This window comes from Rhinolophus sinicus, linkage group LG02, assembly GCF_036562045.2.
Source record: "Rhinolophus sinicus isolate RSC01 linkage group LG02, ASM3656204v1, whole genome shotgun sequence".
NCBI classification, from domain to species: Eukaryota; Metazoa; Chordata; class Mammalia; order Chiroptera; family Rhinolophidae; genus Rhinolophus; species Rhinolophus sinicus.
The window spans coordinates 172,931,582-172,955,377 of record NC_133752.1 but is presented as its reverse complement, the minus strand read 5'-3'; the positions used below and the strand labels follow the sequence as shown (position 1 = coordinate 172,955,377).

Sequence of the window (23,796 nt, the reverse complement as noted above, 5' to 3'; positions counted from 1 at the left end):
AGATTTCTCATTTTGTAAAATCACATTAAAATTACATCTCACTGAGAGGATTTTAAGAAAGGAAACAATAAAAGCTGGAAGAAAATAGCCTGTGGGAAAAATAAAGAGGGGAGCATAAGCAGAAAGAAGTGACAGGAAGGAAAGGGGGAGGGATATGAAATTTCTGGTAAATTCTCACATTTCAAATGGGAGTGGCACATATGTTCATTTGACTTTGAAAGATACTATAATAATATATTTTTAATTGATTTACCTTTCAAGCAGTGTTTGCTAATATAAGCACTGACATTCCCTGCACATCTAATAGTTTTGGGGGACATGTTGAGATGCTTTTTGGCAGCATGTGAGCAAACCCAAGTTCAAGCTATTATTAGTTTTCTTTTCTGGGGGCCATCGGTGGCCAGACCTACCCTAGGAGATTCCTCTTTATATCTAGTCATTAAAAGCCCTTGATTCATACTTTCATTCCAAGTGTTTGCACTAGTTCAAACTTGAAAATCTGGCCCAGGTGGCACCATGTCAGATGTTGATTCTGATTGATTCAGAGGGAGGGGGAAATATCCCCGTGCCTGAGAGTAAGTGCGGCACTGGGCAAGAGGGGACATTCCTTCCCAAGAATACATGGCTTTATTGAAGTCAAATGAAACTTTGCCCAGTTCTTTACTCATGTGGAAAGTGAACGTGTCTAATCCACCTTCCAAATGAGGGAACAGAGAGCACAGAACAGAAAGGCAGATTACTCCGAATTGTTTGAAAAGTCTGTATAGACACTAGAGAGAGCCACATTCTCCAGCCCTTATACCTCCCGACCTCTTTGCAATCCACAGACTTAAAATTGTCCAGCTCGCAGCCATGGAAAGAAACAGGCACAATGTTTTAATCCCATCCAGAGGTGCAGCACTGGAGCTGTAGCCAGAACAGATCCAATTTCCTTCTCAGACTTGATAACTTTATTTTATGAAATGAGCTCAGTGACATTTCAAGGGTTAATGAGAAGCCTTTAGAAATCCTGGACTGGCATTTATTGTTTTAAAAATATTTACACAACTTAGCTTTATACGGTACCACTGTGTGTGTATGTGTGTGTTTTAAGAGCTCAAAGGATTTAATATTTTCTCTCCAAACCCTAAAATTCTCCAAAAGCACAGACGAAGGTGAGATTTATTAGGTCCATTTGGAAGGCTGTGACATGTACTCACTTGAAGGTCGAAATGCAGGAGGGCATGTTACTTGCTCACCCCACTGTCAGGCAGTGTGAGAGGAAAACTAGAACTCCTGTTTTCTGAGTCCAATTGTCAGAACCCCTCCCTCAGGCCACTCACGCTCTCGTTCAAACCCAGTGTGGGAATACAGGACCAAATACTCCTCTACTCAAGTAGCTTAAGAGAAGTCTCTGCTTTTTCCCTTTGTTAACCATGAGAGGGGGGCTGGAGGGAGAATGCTTCCCCTCCAATGTTCCCTGACTCCAGATTTCTCTTTAAAAAATGCCGCCAGACCAGATGCCACTCAGCATCCCAGGACTCTCCCTTGGGAGCCCAGCCCTCCTTTACATGCTACTGGGGGAAGAGAGTTTGAAACTGGCAGAAGGCCTTGGCAGTGAAAGGCAAATTCAGGGTGGGAGAAGGCCAGGGAGAGTGGCAGATTGCTGCTGGGAGAGAATGGCCTCGTTTCGCCCTTGTAGCCCGTTAGGGTTCCTGGGCCTCCCCATCCTCCCCTCCCCGAGGGTTAGGCTGCTCAGACATCACATCCATGACGAAACGCACTGCTGGGAGTGGCTCGTCTCAAACAGCCATTTTTATTATCAAATGAGTGATGGGAGAGGGGGAGGTGAGGAAAGATATGAGAAACTGAAGCAATCTGCTGTCACATCATCAGTTTTTAATGAAAACTCTACACTGTCTCATCCGTACAGGGTTAGAATTCCGTCGTCAGACTTGGGAAGATCAGTGTGTGTGTGAGTGTGTGTGTGTGTGTGTGTGTGTGTGGTGTTTTCTCCATCATCTACTTCAAAAATATCCTCTCCTTTCCATTAAAATTTTTTTTCTGGGGTGGCAGGATGGCTCAGTTGGTTAGAGTCGAGCCCTTACATAGGCCAGTGAGCTGCACCCTCCACAACTAGAATGAAAGACAACGACTTGAAATTGATGGGCCCTGGAGAAACACACTGTTCCCCAATAGTCCCAAATAAAAAAAATTTCCCCCCCTAAAACCAAAGTTATGTAAGTTCATTTCAGGAGATTTGGAACCCAGAAGAAACAAAAATTCATCTATAATTTTACCACATAATTTTATCAATAGTTTGGTGACTAGCCACTAGTCCGTTCTTTATTCTTTAATGGTATCTAAGTTGGGAGAGCACAGGGATCTTGCTCACATTTGTGTCCCAATGCTATGACAGTGTCTAGTGCATGGTGACCTATAGATGTGTTGGTTGGATGAATAAATAGATAACTACATAAGAATAATTCAAATTGAAATATGTCGTCATGACGCAGCAGAGTATAGAGTTGCTCGGAGGTAGCAGACTTGGAACCAAGCTGCTACTGCTAATTTACTGTGTCTCCTTACATCAGTCACTTCACCTCTCTGGGCCTGAGTTTCTTCTTCAGTAAAAATAATCATATATTAGGGGCAACCGGTTAGCTCCGTTGGTTATAGCGCGGTGCTCTTAACAAGGTTGCCGGTTCGATCCCCACATGGGCCACTGTGAGCTGCGCCCTCCACAACTAGATTGAAACAACTACATGACTTGGAGCTGATGGGTCCTGGAAAAACACAAATAAATGAAAGTTTTTTTTAAAAAAAATCATTATAGTTAACCCTTATTGAGTGCTTACTAGGTGCCGAGCATTCTTATAAGCTCTCTATGTCTCACCATAGCTCTACCCCCATTTTATGCACAAGGAAACTGAGGCATGGAGAGGTTGACTTGCCCATGGTCACACAGATAATAGGTGGAGAGCTAGGCTTGAACTCAGGCACCTGGGCTCTCTTCTCCCGCCCGACTGTGAAATTAGATGACTCGGAGGGCCCCTCCTGGCTCCAGGGCTAAGTGACAGAGGAGTGGTGCAGGGAGGTTATGAAGATTATGCTCTGGGCCAAGCACAAGAAAGTCAATTGTGGAGCAAGGTCCACATGATTAGCACATGGAGATCAGAGAGCAAAGTTCTTACTTAACCAGAGGACTTCCTTCCGAATATACAGAGTCCCTTTGGGAATTCACAGAGCATAATGAAAAACCAGCCTGGTGTCCAACCAGTGCTCCATCATTCAGAGGCAGGGTCACGAGGGCTCGTGGCATGTCCCATTTTGCTTCCGGGGCCTCACCTTATATCCACCCACAGGACAGTGCACCAGGGTCAGGCAGGGAAGTAATTAACAAATAAATCTGATTATTCCTGACTGTGAGCCCTAGCTGATGTGTTTGATGGGGGAGGAAGAATGGGAATCTCATTTGATGATTAGGTGGGATTTCAATGGGCAGGACACTGTCCCTTTTCCTCCTCCTTGGATGAAAGATTGGGAAGATAACTTATGTTTTGCCTTATCCCCATGGTAACCAAATCTCCTTTTTGGTGAGGAGGAATGGGCTTTGGTAAACAGATCTATTTGTGTGACTCCTATTACTCATTTGAAGCAATGTCACTCCTTTTTCCACTGTGGTCTGTGTGTCTGAGTCAGAGGGAGCCTAAACAGGCTTCTTTGAATTGATGGCTCACTCCCAGCCTCTCTCAACTCTTGACAGACTGCCAACATAGCAGGGCGTAGCTTACCAACAAATCTTTTTTTTTTTTTTAAAGCCAGACTGATTCATAGAAACTCCTTTAAAACACAGTGAAAAGAAACCGCCCATCACACACCCCAGCACACCAGCGCAGGAAACTTATAACCTCGGGAGGCAGGTCCCTCCCTTCACTGTGGCCACAACCTCCAGAGGAGCGGACCAACCGACCAGGCAGCTGCCAGCTCCTGCCACTCAAGGCACCTCCGTCGCTGGGACCCTCAGGTAGGACAGCTCCCAACACTGCGGGGAAACTCAGAGAATGTTCTCTTTCTTTACCATTGCTCTGTTACCTTTGAGCTCATCTAAGTTTTGCTTTTGCTTTTTTTCTTTTCTATGATTCCTTGACTTGAATCTTTGAAACTTTTGGCTAAAAGTGGATACGGAGACAAGTTTTTTCATAAGGTTCAGAAAGTGTACTTTGACGGCAGGGGTGAGGGGATGAGGGTCAGGGAAAGAAGCAGAACTGGGCTGTAATTATGTCTTGCCTTAACTGGGTTCTTGCTCTGAAGATGTGAAGGGAGCCAGGGACTTTGGAACACACCGGGACGGGGTATTCTTTATGGAGGAAACACTACATACCTTTGAAATAACACATGCACTTGGCAGATGTTTTCCATTTCTCCATTTTGATTCAAATTGCTTCAGGACTTGAATTGATTCTCTGTTTGTTGCTTGTTTGCTAGTCTTCCTTTGGCTTCTTAGTTTATTTTTGCTGTTGCTTTTACTACTGCCCGTTCGCTTGTTCATTCACTTCTGTTTAACTTTAAGTGTTTTTACTCCCCGAAGGATGGGAGGAGGGGGGTGGGCTGTGTTTAAAGGAAACAGAGAAAGAGGGAGGGAGGGAGGGAGGAAGGGGGAGAGAGAGAGAGAGAAAGAAGCAATTTGTATTTCAAATAAAATTCAAAAGGGGTTCATTTGATGGAATCTGGAACCTGATGTGGATTTCAGAGCTCCTTCTGTCCTTGGCCAGATGTGCAGGATATGAGAGGCAGGAGAGAAACTGAGTTTAAGGGAAAAGGTGGGGCAGGGGAACTTTATTTGTCCCTGTAACAAAAATGTTAAATGGTTTGATGCTTCCACTCCAGAAACAGTTGTGTTTTTTGAGTGAAAAGTTGGTATATCAGAAATGAGAAAAGAAAATTTTTTAGGTGGATGCGGAATTTTTTCTGCATGGAAGGCAGTGATTGTTTTGGAACTTTCACCTCCTTACTCTTTTCCAAATCATGGTTGTATAAGTGTAAACACTAGTGCTAATCATGAAATGAATCTGGAAAGAAGAAGAAGGGTGATTTCTGTTTGCTTTTTAAAATTTTTTTTTTCAGGTTAGCATTTTGGTTGAGGTGTGGCCTATTTCAACATAGATACTAGTGGATTCCACCCACCTCCCCCATATAAACAAGACAAGGAAAAATGACAGGATTCAGCTTGTCTGATGAAATTTGACTTTTCCTTTAGAAATGCGGTCTGTTGGAAGAGCAGATTTAAATGTAATCAGCCTGTGTGCATTGTACAGGCAATGTTCTTAGTAAAACTGCCCCAAGGGGGATGATTAAGTAAGTGTAAGAGCAACTTTTCAAGATGCGAGGAACTCCTGTATTTGTTTAAAATGTTTCTTATTTCCAGATTGCATGGATGTGGATTAGAGAAGCTATTGTTAAGCTGATAGTAATGATCTTCTGTGAAGCTAGTACAAATCTTTTAGTTCAGTACAGGTTAAAGCTAATAAGCAATGTTTAACCAGTCAGCAAATAGAAAATACTGACAATTCTGGGGGCATAAACCATCGTGAATTATATTATTTGTGCAGCGTTTTGCATTACACTATGGTTTTATAAATGAGAAAAATAGGCTGCATGTTATTTCTGGACATTGAGGGTAATTTTTAAAATGCTGTTCTGATTCCTGCTTTCCCCTTTTCCTTCAAGAAGTAGTGAGAGAGCGTCTCAGCTGTAGCAGCTTTTCTAGATTGCAGCTGTAAGTCTTTGACAATACTGAAATGTGAGGGTCATATTTTCTCCCTCTGCCATGGAGGATCCCACCCTCAGAGAAGGATCAAATTCCACCCCAGACTCTGAAGAATGGAGCGGGGGTGGAGTGCTGTCTGGAGGGCTGCAGAACATCCGGTCTGGTGTCCTGGTCAGGGGACCCCCCAGATTGTACATTGTTTAAGGGTACTAAACTGTCCTGGGAGTTGGCAGAGGGCCATCAAGGACCAACCCAGAAGAGATCACATTCCAGAACAGATGCTGGCTACCTCCCAGGAGTACAAGGCAGACCTCTGAGGAAGGAAAGACATCCTTCCTCAGACCACTGAAAAGACTTAATGTGGCTTTCTCAACTCTTCTGCTTCCCTCTGGAGACCAGCGTGGGCCTATCCAGTTCCCAGGGGGACATCCCCACGTGGGGCGGGGGCGGGGGCTAGTGAATGGGCTCCATGAAGACTACCTTGGGGATGTAGACCCTCATGACTTGCTCTGGCTGGCTCTGGGGGTTTTGGTTCTTGCCAGACTCACTGAGATCAATGGAGAGAGAGCAGTCAGAGACCTGGAAGGCTTATAAAAGAAGCCAAACAGCTTTGCTACAGACTCCTCAGAGCCTGATGGAAAACACATCTGAAAAATGACCATAAAAAAAGGCACAAGGCAAATTTAGTTCTGTTCCATCCTTGATTTTGTTCATCGAATTCTCAGTTTAGGAGGGATCTTAAAGACCAACTCTTCCATTCTCCTACCAAATGCAGATATCTTATTTTGACACCACCTCAGACAGATGGCCATTTTACATTTCCTTAAAATTTCCCAACAGGGGGGCTCAGTACCTTAGAGTACACCTCCATGCTCATCCCTTTGGGGGCTAAAAAAAATTAATGCTTTTCCTCTCACCTCTTAAGTTCTTCTAGCTGGGCTAATAATCAAATTGACAGAGACAGATTAACAGGAGAAAATAAAATGTTTAATACATATGCATTGGGGAATTCACATAAGCATGAGAAATTTGAAAGACAGTAAGGCAATATTGGGTATATATGACATTTTTGGACAAAGGAAAAGGGAGGGAAAGGGGTATTAGATTTCAGAAGTGAGAATGGGCAATTTACAGGTAGTTGAAGAAGAGGGAACATACATGGCAGGAACATTCTTGTTAGGCAACTCAGAAACTGGAACACAGTGGGTGTTTAGCTAACAGGCCCCAGCATGAAGCCCCCCTATTTACTATAATGAATGAAAATTAAGCTATTCTGGCTAAGGTGAACATCCTGAGATCTTCTTTCTGAAGCAGGTTTTTCTGTCTGAATCCCTTGGGCAGGAACGGGGGAAGGGTCAAAAATTCTTTCTGTGTCTTTTGTTTCTTAATAGACAGTTTAAAATCAATACCCAAAAAAGCAGCTTCAGGGTGGACAATTTTTGGTTCCCTTCATCCCCCTTAGCTGGATAGCTCTAATTATTAGTCTCTTAAATCCAACAACATGGCTTTCTCTATAACTTCCATTCTTTGTTCCTAGTTCTGCAGTCGTGAAGTGACTCCGAAAATATCTATTCCGTTTTTGTTGTGGCTGCTCCACCCAATGCTCCTTATCCTCTAAACATTTAACCCCTATTGAATATTCAATGGGTAGAACTTGATGGATCTATATTATTATTATTTATTATTGTTATTGTCTAAGAACATTTTTGAAGCATTGAAACTATGCACCTGTTCAACCATACCCACATGATTTGATTCTGAGGTATTTCATTTGCCAAATACATGATGTGTTTCCTTCTTTAATTTACAACATGAATATACATAGCTGCCTAACACAAAAGCTCAGAGACATTTGGAACTCTCAAATATACATATTCAGAAGAGCACACCCAGTTGTTTCCCACAAAATCATTGTTAAATCAACCCAATACCAGACACAGAGGCTTCTAACTTGGCTTTGTGAGGGTTGTCCCTTAACTTGTTCCGTGGGTTATGCAGCCCACACTTTTACTACCTGTCATGGTACCTACAGGAAGAGGCTGCCAATCCAGAGTAACCTCAGTCTAAAGGCTGGCCAGCAATCTGGATGTGAATCCCTTGATGTGAGCTCATCATCCTTAACCAGAACAGAACTGGAATTTTTCTGACCATGAACTTCCTGTTTCCAATACTCTTCCCAGTTCTGCCCAAATGACTCGGGATTTCTATTCAGTAATCAAGGGAGCCCAAATATGGTTCCTATTAAGAGTTTACTTGACTTCCCCACACCCTACTTCCAAACATGTGTGTCTCAAGACTACTCTTTATAATACTTCAGTCCCTCGTGCTTTGACTGGGTAAAGTCATTTCTCGGAATTTAGTGGGAAGATCCACTGATATGGAGCATAAAGATAAAACTACAAACCCTTGTGGAGATTGCTGTCTCTCTCTCTTTCTTTTAAACAAATATTCAGGTCAACATCTCCTTTCCTGTTGTGGAAATGGTACTAAAATGGACTCCTCTGCTCCTGGTGCTGGTAGCTTTAGGTGCATGTGGCAGTTTTTGTATTTCCTGAGCCTGTTTCATGAATTCTCTCTTCAAATGGGGTAATTAAAATTGAGAAGCCTTAAGGCATTTGTTGAAACTGGTTGAATCCTAGGGTAGATGCAAGGTAGCCAAATAGAAAGACCAAGGGGTGGTGGTCTTGTCCCGACTCCACCGTCAGACCATGGCTGTCATTTGTCTACTCAACTTGGTGGTCTCCAAGGCCCCCTGTGGCTCTGAAACTCAATTGTTCTATGATCCTATCATTCCTATTTTGAGAAATCTCTTGTCTCATGCTAACAGCTGGTTTAGTCCATAAAAATTGGTAGAAAAGTGAAATGATCCAACTTTTTGCTTTTGGAACAGGCATTTTGCAGAGGATCGAGGACCGAGGCAGCTGCCTCTGCTTCATCCATTCAGAGAGTCCTTAGGTATGGTGTTCACGGGCTTTATCATCAGATAGCAGTGAGCATTCACTCAGCTCTGGGAAGAAAAGGAAGAGGTTTGATGAATGAAACATAAAGGACACCAGCTCAGATGAGGAGGGGCAGGCTTTCTAAGCCTGACAACAGCAAGGGATTCACCAGGAACCCAACCAGGCTCAGGGAGAAACTGAGCATGTCCTGGGAAAGGAGCGCCACCCTCTTCTCAGAGAGGAAGACCCTGCAGTGTGAGGGTGTGGCTGTAAAGGTGTGGGTGAGAGCCAATGAGGGACAAGCTGAGAGGAGGAAAGGGAAGGTGCAAGGAGGAAAGGGTGGGGGAATGAGCAAGTGGGACTGCTCCTGTCCATGTTTCTTTAGGTCTGTGTGTTAGGGCAGAGAAGAGGTTGCAAATGGAAAGACCCAGAAGAGGGAGAAAGAGCCAAGCGGAAAGAGCAAGACAGGGAGGAGGTGAAAGAGAAAGGCAGAGAAATGTGAGGGTGTTTCTACTCCTAACATTCTCCCCTCTTGTGTGGGGATTACCTTCCCTCAATGTTTCAGGATGGTCCTTAGGGTGAAATATTTTGTTCTTTTGCTCTGAAGAATCTTTTGTTGCTCAGGCACAAATGTTGGTCAATACATTCTTGGTATCATTTGTGTTTCCATCAAAAATTTGTGCCAACAGGGCAGTGATTTCCCTCTTTTCAGAAGGCTCCAGATCAGAGCTGAAAGCAAAGTGAGGTCCTTGATACTTGGACTTGTTTTTTTAAAATAATCAAAGGCCCATCTTTAGGGGGCTGGAGCTACAGGGGAATTGGAGAGAGGCTTACTATCCTGAAACAAAGAGCTGGGCAAGCGGATGTGTACATCCTTAGCTCAGAGAAAGTGTTCTGAAGCTGAGGCCTGGAGCTTCCCTTTGCTTTGTGCGTCAGTGGGGAGGGGACTCTTGTGCTGTGGGTGGGGGCCAGGATGGAATGTTTGAGTCTTGTCTCGGGGTTTGTGGTGTGGGGATAGGTTTGGTAGCCAGGCAGAAAGAAACAGCAGTCCTTGATAGACCCTTTGTTTTTGCCAATGGCACTGTTCGGAGGGACTGTGTTGACCCTCTGATGAATCAGGAGGTGGCAGGAAGAATAGAGTGAAGGTAGTTCTAGAACTTCTGCTGAACCCTAAGACAAGTATAGGAGGTTGAAGATCACACTGGTGGAAGAGGCCTGGCCTGGATGACAGGAGATAGTGGGCTTCAGTTCTGATTCTGCTTTTGCTCTGGGGACGTGCATTTCCTCCTTTGTCACGGGATTGGACTGAATAACCTAAATGACTCTGAACTTCTAACCAACAAATTGTCCTCAGAGAAACAAAGCTGGCAGCCCACCCCAGGCTCTTTGGGCACCTCTGCTGCATGGCCGTGTCCCTCCCAGCTCATGCCACCCCTCAAGGCTGCAGCTTTACTGGTTGAAGCATGTTGCCGCCATCTACTGTTGGACCCGCCCAAGCGCCGCTGGGGCCAGGCCACACCTTGATTTTCTTCTCAAACCCTAGTTATTATCTTGGCAACCTCTCCCTTGAAGACTTCTGGCTGCCAGAGCAGTCTTTTGTCAGAGGCAGAAGACATTGGAGCTTCCGTCCTCGCCCAGGAGACCTCGCCCAATGGCTTGACCAGCTGCAGTCTGGGGGTGTGAGCTGGATCCGGCATCGGAGCTCAGGCCTGGCCTCAGCCATTGCAGACCCACCCCCTTCCCGTACCTGACTGTGTACAAAGAGAAATAAGAGAGACAGGTTATTCTCCTTGGGAGCATTTACAAAAACAAGATTTATGCTGTTTGCCTTTATCACAGTTATTGGTCCTCAGATTCTGCCAGAGAAGCTTAAAGTCCATTTTGCTTGCCCAAGACTCTCATTTTACCTAAAGGAACAAAAAGAATAACCAACAACCATATAGCCTTTGTTCTGCGTCAGGCATGAATCCTTTAATCCTCACATTAACCCTATGAGGTTTATAGGTCACAGTTAAGAAGTGGTGGAGTCAACAAATCATCACGATGTATGCTTTAAATATCCTACAATTTTATATGTCGATTAGATCTCAGTAAAACTGAAATTAGAATAAAGAAGAAGTGGTGGATTCAGGATTCGAACCATGAACTCACACTCTGTACTGTTATGGACTCTGTCTCTTCAGGAGCCACTGGCCAGAGCCAGTATGTGATTTTCTCAAAGTGTCAGGAGTTAGCCAGAGGCTGAATTTTTATGGGGATCTGGTTTTCTCATAGGTCCTCTGTTTTTTTTTTTAAATAATATGCTTGCCCCTCACCCCCACCCCACCCCTGGTTCCTCCTCCCTGACTATGCGAGAATCTATGCTAGTCTATACTAGTGCCAAATAAACACTGCCCTTTCTATAATAACCTCCATTTATGATAGCCAACATTTGGGAGACACAGTCCCTTTCCCCCCAGGACCATGAAAACATAGTTGTTTTCCTTGGAGCATGTAGATCCCTGTTACTTTTGCTGCTTGATGGCTGATGTGTCTCCAGGTCATAAAAATGTCCCTGCACTTAAAAACATCAGGCGTGGTATGTGTATATAGCGAGGTGCAACCTGGAGTTCTTTCCTCCCACACCAAACATCAGATCTCCTGAGGCAGGAGGAAATGGTTCTTAAGGATCCTTTTTCTCCACATTTCCCACCGAGAAATGGATGTCCCCTTCTCACCCCTACATACAAACAATATTAGAATGGAAAGTACATTTGATATAAAACAACAATAACAATGGCCAGAAAAGCTCATGCAAGGTCTCCTTTACTTGGCCCGCCTTTAATCCCAGCCTTTTCCTCCTCCGGAGACATCCTCTACGACTGCTCCCCAAAGAGAGTATTTCCTTTTCTGCTTTTGTGTTAAATGGGCATCCGCTTTGCCAACCCAAATGATCCTCAATGGGAAACACATACATTAAAAAAAAAAAAAAACACACACACACACACACACAAAAAAACCAACCAAAGTAGAATGATTTTGATGTATAGGCACTACCACCCTACACAGGGTCCTTAGGAAGAAGTGGCAGCAGAAGTTTTGGGTTTCATGCTGGGGAAGATGGCATGGAGACACAAGCTGACTCATGGAGATCATAGGACCAGGAGCAGTTTGGCCTTTCATCTTTCCTCCTGCTCTGAGGAAGCAGCATGTTTGTGGTCAGATGGTGTGAGAGAGCTTTCTTCAAAGTTTGCAGTTATCCAGCATGAGAGTGGGATGTCACTGTCAGAAAAACATCAATCAATGAAAAGACAGAGTTGTGTCTAGCAGTTGAGTAATCTCAGGACTGTGTTCTAATATGATTGAGATTTTGGAATCTAAGGGGATGTCCTCTGGCCATTCTCTGATAACCTGGAAGTTCTGCTGCAGAGGTAACCATGTTAGGAAAGGGTTGAAGAGGAAGCATGAGACAAAGCACAGGACTAAGTTCGGGGTAGCTGTTGTCCAGAGCAAACTATGATGCATTGTCAGAAACACCTTACTAATTGGGGCCGGTGTCTTGGTAGGTACTGAACTCCCCAGGACCAGAGGAGTTTAAACATGATTTAGATAGTTCCTTGGTGTAGATTTGTCGATGAGTTTCATATAATGAGGAGGAACTTTAAAGCCCTTCTTCAGCCCAGAGATTCTATAACTTAAAGAGATAGAAAAGTTTAATCTGTGGAGAAATTAGTGTTTAGAAATTTAAAATATTATCTTTGCTTTTACTTATTTCCTCTGGAAAAAAGGCAACAAACACATATATCCCCTTGTATATTCAAACGTCAAAGGTACTCAAGAAATATTCACATGTTTATATAGGTATTTTTATGGAAACATATAACAAAGAGTTTGCATGTAACAAGATGATTAAGTACATAGTTAAAATATATAAATAATAATCTAAAGATAATAAAGGGCTAAAGTTCATGTATGTAAAAAAACAAGAAAACATTTTCCTTCTAGAATATTCTGTTGTTTATTATGAACACTTCAGCCACTTTAACATTGGTTATGTTCGTAATTTGGCTCCATTATTAAGGAGCAAATAAATAGATTAAGGAAGAAAATATTGCTTTCCTTAATCCATTGATTTGCTCACTGAACAGATATTTATTTGGTACCTATCATAGATAAGACTCTCCTTTCAGGAACTTAGAATCTTTGAGGTAAGGGAGCCATACATTTCCATAAATAACTGTTAACAGGCAGGCTGCCACTAGTGCTTTTAATAAAGGGTTGTGTAAGGGCTATGGCATAACCCAGGAAATGACTGCTTCTGACCTCTGTACCTGGGAAGGCTTCCTAAAGGAGGTGGGATTTGAGCTTCTTGAAAAGAATTTGATAGGTAGTGACTGGAGGAAGGACACAGAATCAAGGCTTTTTTTTCCTTTTTGAAACCAAATTCCTAGGATCCCCAAATTCCTAGGGTTGTCAGGGCCAACGTACCTGCGGTGTGTGGAGTCTCTCTTCCTGGGAGTGGGGTGTTTGGAGGATTTTTGAGCAGAGGAGTGACGTGGTCAGGTAACCCACTGGCAGTATGGAGGAGATAATTACAGGGGGAGTTCAGAGAGAGGATCATGGGAGAGGCTGATGCTGTGGTCCAAGCTAAGACTTGAACTGGACACGGACAATGGAAAGTAAGAATGGATGCACAATAAATAAAGAAGGAACTCATGGCCTGACTGGGATGTTTTGAGCAATCAAACCGGGATGAGAGGAAGGAGAAATAGGGAACTTGGCATCTGGCTGTGATTGCTCTCTTCTCCCCAGAAAAGCCTGGGCTAACTTAGGCTGCAAGGGAAATGACCAAACTGCCTTCTCTAGCCAGCCAGATCCACAAGCTTCCCAGAAGGCTCTCTTACGCCATCTGGTAAAGGACATCTCCACTTTGCCTTTGTCGGGAGAATTTCACCCACTTTCAAATGAATCATGGACATTTGAGCTCTTCAGGACTACTCTGCTGCTCATACAGCCCCAGTCCTCTGTTTCTGATTATGTTATAACCCCAGGCTCAGGCTAATTCTTCAGTGACTCAAGCCCAGGATTTCCACCACTTCCTTTGCTGGAGAAGTAGGTTTTTAGTTGCTCTATTTTGTTGTATTGTTCCCAATTATTGTGCCTTAGATCACTCTTAGAGAACTGCTTCCACCACACTCCTGTGGCAGCTCAATAAACCCACAGACAATATGGCAGGAAGAAGCTATCTGACCCCTAACTTAGCAACCATGGAGCCAAATTACCAACATCTAAACTCTCTTACAACATCTAAACTCTCTTAGCAACCATGGAGCCAAATTACCAACATCTAAACTCAACATCTAAACTTACTTCCTTTAGAAGTCAATTATTCTTAAAGTCTCTGCAATATTAGTTGCTCCTTAGAAAAGGAAAGATGTCCACAGGGGCCTGATTAATTTTTCATGGTCAGGGAACTTAAAAGTGTTGGGCTACCTGGACAAAGGCTAAGAGGCAATGCAAGCCAGTCTCAGAGCTACATTCCTTTGCTTATTTCATTTTTTGGGCAGTGGGGCTATAAAAGGGAGGCAAGAGATTAATAAAAATTTAAGTGGATGGAGACAATTAGAGAAGGCAGTTACCTCCCTCTCCCACATGAGGTAGTCATTTATAGCTCCAATCACCAGCAATTGAATATCTTTGGGTCATATCTACTAACTATAATAAATTTTCTATTAAAAAAAGTACTTAATCCAAATCTAGAATTGTCAGTGGTTGTGACACTTGCATCAGGGACAGGAGCATAAAGAGACCACTGCTCTAATGTGGTCTGGGCATTGTGAGAAGGAGAGGAGAAGCGTGGTCAGAAACAAAAAATGGCGGTGGTGGAAAGGGAATGGGCAGTCCTCTGCCTTAAGGGAGAAAGAAGAATAGAGAAGGGGTAACAGAGAACCTATGCAAGTCTCTTACATCCATTTCTTTAAATAGTTACTACTCTTTAGAATCCACCTTCATGCCCCCCATACTTTTCTCAGTTTCCTACCCAGCCCCATGGAGTCCTGACCACCCCTGCCCCAGGCACATTGGATTGATGAGGGTAAAGGGGGAGAACCTACTCTGCTTACAGTGGTGAGTGGAGAAATGTGTTCCCGGCACCCCACATAGTACTGTCAGTGGATGTCCTATCCTGTAAGGACACCGAGTTGACTCGCTCTGGTGACCTGGGTTTGAGAATCTAAGCACCACAAACAATGCTATTGCATGGGAGTTCCCAATAACCAGCTGACACACTTCGGGATTGCTCAGTGCAGCAAATGCTCTGAGAGAGGCAGGCATTGCACCCAAGTAGTCAGAACTGCAGGACTGTTATTCTCTACTTCCTGGTTTGAGCTGCCCAGCTGTGACTAGGGGTATGCTTTCCATTGGAAAGTGCCACCGGTAGCATTTTAGAGGGGTATGAGGGAGAAGTCAATTCTTGTTTTAGTGAAACATACTGCCAGGAAAGAGAGTCTCAGCAAGCAATACTTCCAATGATATGAATGCTCAGAAATGGTGTCTTTTCAGTGCTCTTTTATGAAGCGATATACCAAGGTACACTGAAAGTGATTGGTGGGTGGAAGTCTCAAGAGCAAGGGATCTTCTGTAGTTAAACCCATTCTGCTGTGGTCCTTGATAGATCCCCAGAAATTTACCCATCAGGTGCCACTCACGGTTGTCCCTAAAGGTCACAAGGATTCTTCCACCCCCATTTCTCAGGCTGAGGGTTTCTCTGCTGGGGGTGGGGTGGGGAAGCGGTCGCTAGTATTGGGATTGGGTAACCTGGGACAATATAGGCCAGAAATTTAAGAATATAGTTCATTCTTTTTCCAAATGTGTTGGGGGAGGGCCACTGAAAGTAATGGAGACTCCTCTAAGCTGACAATGGATGACACTATAAAACCTGACAAACATGGGGCAGTGAAAAGATAAAGAAGGTATAGGTATCATGTGATAGCTCCAGCTGAACAGCCCCTACTCTGGCTGGACACAGCAGCCCAAAGCAGAGAGAATTGGTGTTCTGTACATGACGAACACTCGCTCATACAAGACATTGTGTTCCTTTCCTTGGTGAGTGGAGGTAGCACAATCACAGAAATCTAAGATGAAAGAGGTCCTTCTTGGCTTGCTCCACCCACCCACTCCTCCTGCCTGCACTGGGCAGGGGACAGTGGTCAGGTGGGGCTGTGGTTTAGATCAGAAGTGAGATCCACCGGCCAGGAAGGAACTGGCGCCCTAGGGGAGTGGTGGATGGGCCAAGGTGGGGGTGCAGTGGGAGGAGGGTACTCGCCATGCAGTCGTGTCAAGTCAAAATGGAGAGTGTGAGCAGGTGCACAAAGGAATCAGGCTGACCAAGGAGACACAGAACGCTGTGGAATCCCCAGCAACCTGTAACGGGAGGGAACACAACATTTTCCTCAGCCTCATTTCAGAAGCCTCCGTTGGCGTATTATATTCTGATCTGGGCCCCTCAACCACTTCCCTCTATTAGAAGGAGGATGTTTTAAATTAGAAACAAAAGGAACAGAAAGTCACTTATAGAGCCCCAGGAGGATTAAACATAAAACTTATTATATAATATTTTCATTCCTTGCGGTCAGCCTATTTTTTTCCCCATGAGTGGTGAGATCAGGGTTGAGTGATGGTGTGACTCCTGAGGGTGTTGGGAGGATGGTCAGGATACCGCTGAGAAGAATCAACTTTCTCCTCCTCATTCCTGAGGGTGTGCTCTTAGTGGTTTCCCCACTCAAGCAGCAAGGATTAGGCATAATGGCAATTTCTAAGCTGTCCAAACTGATTTTATACACACGGCCTTGTGACCTAGATGGCAGATATCCTATTACTTGCACTTAAAATGGGACAGCCTGGTGACTAACTGACACGGTTGGGTTGGCAACAGCTACTCAGTTTTGTCTAATAATAGTTAATACTAATAACCACAATCAAAGCAACTCCTTTAGTACCTGCCATGTGCCAGGCACTGTGCTAGGAGTTTTACATGTACGATCCAATTTAACCCTCATGGTTCCCTGTACAACTGGCATTGAACTCATCACTTCATATAGGAGGAAACTGAGACCGAAAGGTCGAATAACTTGATATGATTCTAACTCAACCTCTAATTCCCAAACCTCTTTTCACGGTGCGTTACAATCAAGCAGAAAATTGCGGAGGTGTGCAAGAACCTGAGAAAAGCAAAAATGAATTTGATTGTGTGGGGAGAGTATGAACAGCGGACATGAACGCTCCAAGTTCTCCCCTGAGGCGGCAGGATAAACGTCATCATTTTTGTCACTCATAGTTAAATTGGGCAAATTTCTCAGAATAGCCTGGTTTAAAGGGAAGTGCTTGGACTGGGATGGAGGGCAGGGCTTGAGGGAGCGGGTCTGGGTGGACAGTGGGAGCCAGTATCTGCCTCTCATTCCTGGCCTGTAAAGAAAGAGCAAGGCATTTTAGTGTTTCCTGCGTGGAGATAAAAGGCACCTGAAGTGTTGGAATGATAGTACTAGTGCTCTCCAATAAATACTCCATATAATAGGAAAGTGTCTCAAGCACTCAAAGCTTCAAGTAAATTAAGTGGGGAGAGTGAGAGAAGTGGGACAATTGCAGGATGTGCACATCTGTCTCCTCCCTCGGTGGGGCCGCCCACACATCCACCCTGCCTAGGGTGTGTGAAAGCTGAAGTCCTTTGCTCTGAAGTCCCAGGGAGGCAGACTGCACGGCAGCTAACTGTCTTGGGCGTGAGAAAAAGCACTCCTGCTGCGGACATAAATCAGAATAACCTCCCATATGCATCCTTCACACTTCCTTTATTTTCTGGGGTTTATGATCAATGGGCTCTCTTTTTCTGCACTTCTGAGATTATGGCTGAACGCTTTTGTTTATCCATGCACATTCTATATTAGTTCCTAATTCTCCCACGATGTGATTTATGCATTTGCCTGTCTTCTGTATTGACTCCTGAAGGATTGGAATTTGTTTAAATGTCATGCACAGGTAGAAGGCCTATTTGGTGGTGTCTCACGCTGCCTACTTCTAAAGCCCCCAGCACTGTCATATTGAGTCATAGGAAATATAACACTATGCCCCAGACCAATAGCAGAGCCCCTACCATGTGGTGCACACAGCCCAAAGGCTTAGGTGCAGTGATACAAGTCTGAAATAGTCAATTAGTAGGTGATCAGACCATTAAACTGTAATTAGGTTATTATAATTATCGAATACCAAAGAGCATTATATTAATAGAAGTTGTGGCTTTCACATCTAATATCTCACCCAGGTTCAAATTAGTAGCCTATTCAGGTTATGGGCATTGAGTAATAGCTGCTATTCTGTGTAAGGCATCCATTTCTATTAAAACTGGGCAAGCAGTTTAGTTTGACAGAGTCAGGGACCCTTCCCTAGTGGAAAATGGAAATTTATATGACATTGTTGTACTGGAAATAATAGTTGTCAAAGGCCCTTTAAAAAATCCAAGTCCTACTTTTGGCCTCTGAAATACAAATGAAATAAAATTTAACAGTTACAAAATGTTCCTTTTTTGAAACAGGCTGTATTGGAGAGATGGGTATATAAATACATGAGATGCAGAACTGTGTTTATATTTAGGTATATGTAAATAGACAAATAGGCACTTAGGGAACCAGGCTAACTAAGTGTTTTCAGGTATTGATGATGAAATTGTGATGGTTTTTATTGCAGCTCCTCCTGATTTTAGCAGCTAGTCCCCATGTGTGGGAAAGATGAATTATTTTATTGAATCTGTCAGTAACCTTTTTTTCCCCATGTGTTTTTTTCTTCTCAGGACTCTCTACACTTGCAAGTCATTAAAAAGCCAAGATGTTGGTGTTACTGGCTGGCATCTTTGTGGTCCACATCGCCACTGTCATTATGTTATTTGTTTCCACCATTGCCAACGTGAGTAATGTTGTTTTGTTCGTTCGTTCGTTCATTCATTCATTCAAAGTTATTGAAATATTTACATAAAGTGCTACAAAAGCCACAATCACTGCCCTCTGTGAATTTTCAGCTTAGTTGTCGAAAAAGATAAACACACTCACACTTCAAACAACTACATAACAGGAGGCTAAAAGCCAGTATCCACGGATATAAGTGAGCCCACCAGGCTGTAGGCGTCTAGAGGCTGGAGAACACAAGTCTTCTTCAGTCTCTACATGAGTCTTCTAGTTGAGGTGGACTTTGGAGGACTGGTAGATGGGTGGGCTTTTTCCTGGTGTAAGATAAACGGTTGCCGGAGCATAGGGATACATTCCAGACAGGAGTACTAGCCAGGGGGCCCAAGTGGGAGGGACAGGCTTTGTTCAGGGCATAATGAGGACACCCAGGTGGCAGGAGCAGAACTTCCCTTGCTTCTAGGAACCTTGATTAGAAGGAGCGATGGGAGTGAGATGATGAGAAGCTTTGGTTGCCAGATGGAGGGATTCAAGTTCTGAGAGGAGAGTAGCATGTGAAAGTGGAATTTTACAAGATTAACCTGCTTCCACTGAATTCACTCACTCAAATAAAGCAACATAAAAATATAGAGGAAGCAAGTCTTTCTCTGAACCTTGGGCTACTCTGCCCTCTAGTGGTAGTTTGTAGCTTCCAATTTGCTTTTGTGCTTTTCTCAGAAAAAGTCAGACAGCTCTTTTGACACAAAAATCAAGGCCAACAATCGCTAGACAGGCAAATGATGGTTCTAGAATCTGTTTAGGTTCCTGTTACAATTAAAGGATAAGTGGGTTTTACAGTTCAGATAGAAGAGTTTTGCCAACATTGGTAGGTGTGATTATAAGCAAGGCTAAATTAAGTATGGCTGATTAGACAGAACACTTGCCCATGCAGCCTCCTGCAGACTGTAATTCAGACGTTCTGTACGCCAATCCCTGGTCTCTTAGGATAACAGGTCTGGGAAACGACTTCACACGATATCAGTGGATATTGCTGTGCTATTTTACTATGAAATTACTTTACATGTTGTGACAAAGTTCGATCAGTCTATTTAGATGAGCGTGGCTTATTAATCACCCAGACAGGCTCACTGGTATTTTCTTAATTACCCTTGGGTTTCTCAATTGTCTTGAGTTGAATATATTGCCTTAACTATTTTTTTCTTCTTCTTAGCCAGGCCCTCACATGAAACAGTCTTGATTGAGTATATGAATTGTGCATACTTAAAACCAATTTCCTCATCCAGGGTTTCCATTTCTTAGAACCTTAGAATTTTAAACTACTGTCGTTGAATTCCTTTTTTTTGTTTGTTTTTTGTTTTTTGTTTTTAAGTGATGAGGAATGTAAAGCCCAGAGAGGCTAGGTGATTTTCCCTTGGCAACACATTCTTCTCTCTCTTTTCTTTTGGGACTTTTGTGACTTCGATTTTAGTTGAATCTTATTTCCACCAAGAGATGGATTGCTTAGCCATATTTGTGGCTATATACGGTGTCTTGATTAAGATTTGGTCCTGACACAAGCTAATCTGGTATTTCTTTTTCTTTTAAAGCAGAGGGTCCGTTTTAAAACATTTTTTTGTTTCCTCCTGGTTTCAGGTCTGGGTGGTTTCCGATGTAGGAAAAGCATCAGTCGGTCTGTGGAAAAACTGTACCAACTTTAACTGCGATGGAGACCTGCCATACATCCATGAAGGTATCTATAAAGCTATTGCATTCAGTGCTGACCATTCATGTGACTGGGGAAATGTCCAGCCTGTCGGGGACTGGTCAGCCTGACACCCCACTCTCCTTACCCTGTGTCCACAGATGCGCTCAAGGCAGTACAGGCCTTCATGATCCTCTCCATCATCTTCTCCGTCATCTCTCTCATGGTCTTCGTGTTCCAGCTCTTCACCATGGAGAAGGGCAACCGCTTCTTCCTCTCGGGGGCCACGATGCTGGTGTGCTGTGAGTATCTCAGGCGCAGAATCCAGTTTACGCATCGTTCTTCCCATCGGTATTCCTGGCAACTTGAGCAGATGAGCCCACGGCTCAGGGAAACAGCCTTGTACAATTCTCTCCTCTGGTTACTTGTTCTCCTTTTAGGACTGCCTGATCGATGCTTAGAATAAGAATGCTTATCTGCTTCATTGTTTAAATCTACTGCTCTGGAGAGCCTGGGGCACGCCCATTTATTATGTTGGTGCAAAAGTAATTGCGGTTTTAAAAAAAATTGCAAAAATCTCAAATACTTTTGCACCAACTTAATAAGCATTTGTGTATAAGACACTTGAAGAGGGCGGGCAGGTGGGAGTCCTGGGAAAGAGGAAACCACTGCTACAAAGCTAGCAATTGTCACCATTCACATTCTCCTGTCATTCTTCCCAAGTACACACAGTTTGGTGGGATGCCGTGTTCTTTGGCATCCCGGGGAAGCCTGACTACACGTGCTGGGGTCCAGACGGGAAAGCTGGGTGGTGGACATGAGGTTCTGGGTTTTATTTCACACTTGCAGCCACGCAGGCCAATGCAGATGTGAGAGCCCAAACACCTGTCATTTATCATCAAGAGTGGTTCAGGGCAAAGCAACAGAACCATTATACTATTTGGGGCCAAACAGCCAGATTTCCTTTTCTCATTGTAGAGGAGGGAAATAGGATCTTTTAAAAGTTATGAAATCTTGGTTTTAATGTAAACAAAAGCTGAGCAACAACAACAAAAACCCTGAACATTTTTCTTTTTTCCCTGCAGGGCTGTGCATTCTGGTTGGTGCGTCCATCTACACTCATCATTACGCAGGAGGTCAGCAGGTCTACGCTAACAGTCACCACGGCTATTCCTTCATCCTGACCTGGATCTGCTTCTGCTTCAGCTTCATCATTGGCATTCTCTACCTGGTCCTGAGAAAGAAATAAGGCCGAACAAGTTTATGGGGAAATGGGGGGAGGGGAGGAGCAAGGTGTCGAATCTGGGAGGGAAGTGGAAGTTGCTCTGCAGGAAACACCAAAAGGGAGGGGGGCGGGGGAGGGAGACATAGGGTGGGAGAGGCTGAAACCCAAATCACTCCTGAGGGGGTTCTCTACTGTCAAGTCCCTGTGCTTGGGAGAAAGTAGTTGGCTAGAACGCTGATGTTCTCTTGATATGGTGCCAGAGAGCCTCCCTCCAGCCACCAGACTTGGCCTCCAGCTGTTCTCAGTTACACACACTTCCTGGGGCCTCATTCGCTGCCACACCACTAGCTCCACTTCCGGAGGTGAAATCTGGGTCTCGCACTGTGGTCCTCAGATCTACTGCACCAAATGAAAATAGCGGTACAAGTTCTGGCAAGAGCAGATATTGTTTTCGTACTGAATATACTCAGCCTGGAAGCCATCCCGCCCACCCAACCCAAAGCAAAACATCGTATTCCAGTCTGGAGGGCCCACAGGAGGGCTTTGGTCAGCAAGCCAGTATCCCTCTTTAGAATAGATATTTAGCTCTGTGGAATTCAGTGGTATTTGTGACAAAATGGGAGGAAGAAATATAGTCATAAAGCCAAGTTGGTGGGTTAGGAAAACCAAGAAAGAGAACTTTTCATAGTGGAAGACCTGGGGGATGGTCAGAACCCAGGCCAGACCTCACACAGCTAGCTATTCCTCATGGAGACCACTTGCTACAGGCTTTGCTAGGCCTCTTGCTTAACGACAAGGCAGCTCTTCTGGAATTTCTGTAAAGCCACTAACGACCAATTCTGTGGTGAAAGCACCACACAAATTATGGGATCAGGGGTAGTCTTGCAACAATGCTGTATTAGGGTTATGTTTTTAGGATCCCCCCCGCCCCATGCAATCAATGTTTCTTTTAAGTATATAACGGGAGAGAGATGGACACAGATCCTAGTAACACAATCTGTTACTCTCCTTTTAAATGATAAACTTTTGAGGAAGTTTTATCTAATTATCCATACTGGGGACAGGGCTCCTAGGCTCTATGGCAACTCTAGCTTTGACATTGGCTGGAATGGCCACATTTCAGAGGTCCTGCCTGTCCTGCGTCATAGGTGAGGCAAGGCAATACTAGAAGCTTATTGAAACACAAACCAAAATCAAACAACAGATCCTTGGGTGAAAGGTGCTATGTAATTGTAAAGTATTACACATACTAGATTATAGTCATAAGAACAGAGTGCCTGTGCCCCCAGGAAAATAAGAAAGTTTCCATGAGATAAAAATATAGGTGAAGGGCAGATATTTTCTTTCAGGAAAAAGAAAAAAACAAACTCTTGTGGTACCTAGTCAGATAATAATTGATCTGTCTGTTGCCACAAGAGCATTTCTATATAGGACTTAGAAGTAGTATGTTATTCCTGGTTAAGCAGGCATTTCTCTAGCCTGGAGCAGCTATTTTAAGCCATCTCAGATTCTGCCTAAAGGGTTAACTGTGGGAAGACATTTCCTTTATCACTGAAAAGATTAATCCTAGGGAGAATCTGAGACATCTTGCCTATTTTACTTCTCCGTGCTCTCTCCTCATCCCGTTTCTTATATAACTTTTCCTTTTTGGGGGAGTTGTTATGCCACGATTGCTGGTATTTATGTAAAAGGACTATTACCAAGCATATTTCTCTATGTTAAGGAAATGTTGAGGGTAGGTCACCAAATTCTCTGGGCTGGGGTAGAGAGGTTGGCAGGCAAAAACTGTGGGATGATAAACTTTTTAATTATGACTTAATTATCACATGATTATAGAAGGCTGTCTTATGTGCAGAAACATACATATCAGATATATCCAAAAGAGATACTCGCATTATGTTAAAAAGTCAAACTATGACTGGAATGAACCATGTATTCCCTTGTCTTTTACTTTGTTTCTCTGCCATTTATGTCTCATGTAATTTGCATTACATTGGTGGTGTTCTAGTACTGTATTTGGCTTCTTCTTTAATAGATTGATATTTCATATACTATAATTGTAAATATTTTGATACAAATGTTTATAACTCTAGGGAATATATAAAAACAGATTCTGATTCCTTTCACTGTGTGAATGTTTTCTTTCAAAAACGTGTTGGAAAATATGGATAATAGTGACTTTTATTCCTAATTAAGTTGTCAATTAGTTTGATTTGGACAGTTTGGCTTTTATTCGAGACATTAAGCTACTTTCTGGTAATACATTAGGCATTCCT

The 23,796-nt window shown here is 43.6% G+C and overlaps 1 protein-coding gene across 1 annotated transcript; it reads left to right on the top strand.

The window, feature by feature from the left end:
* The first annotated feature begins 3,823 nt into the window (after nucleotides 1-3,823).
* Nucleotides 3,824-23,646, top strand: EMP1 (epithelial membrane protein 1). Its single transcript, XM_019744810.2, has 5 exons — nucleotides 3,824-4,006; nucleotides 18,506-18,618; nucleotides 20,247-20,343; nucleotides 20,457-20,597; nucleotides 21,381-23,646. Exons 2-5 carry the CDS (start codon nucleotides 18,541-18,543, stop codon nucleotides 21,542-21,544), a joined length of 480 nt encoding a protein of 159 aa, XP_019600369.2. The 5' UTR covers nucleotides 3,824-4,006; nucleotides 18,506-18,540; the 3' UTR covers nucleotides 21,545-23,646.
* Nucleotides 23,647-23,796: the final 150 nt, after the last annotated feature.

Coding starts and splice junctions, on each gene's coding strand:
- EMP1 (XM_019744810.2), top strand. CDS start 18,541: ATGTTGGTGTTACTGGCTGGCATCTTTGTGGTCCACATCGCCACTGTC. Junction 18,619..20,246: donor TTGTTTCCACCATTGCCAAC/GTGAGTAATGTT, acceptor TCCTGGTTTCAG/GTCTGGGTGGTTTCCGATGT. Junction 20,344..20,456: donor CCTGCCATACATCCATGAAG/GTATCTATAAAG, acceptor CTGTGTCCACAG/ATGCGCTCAAGGCAGTACAG.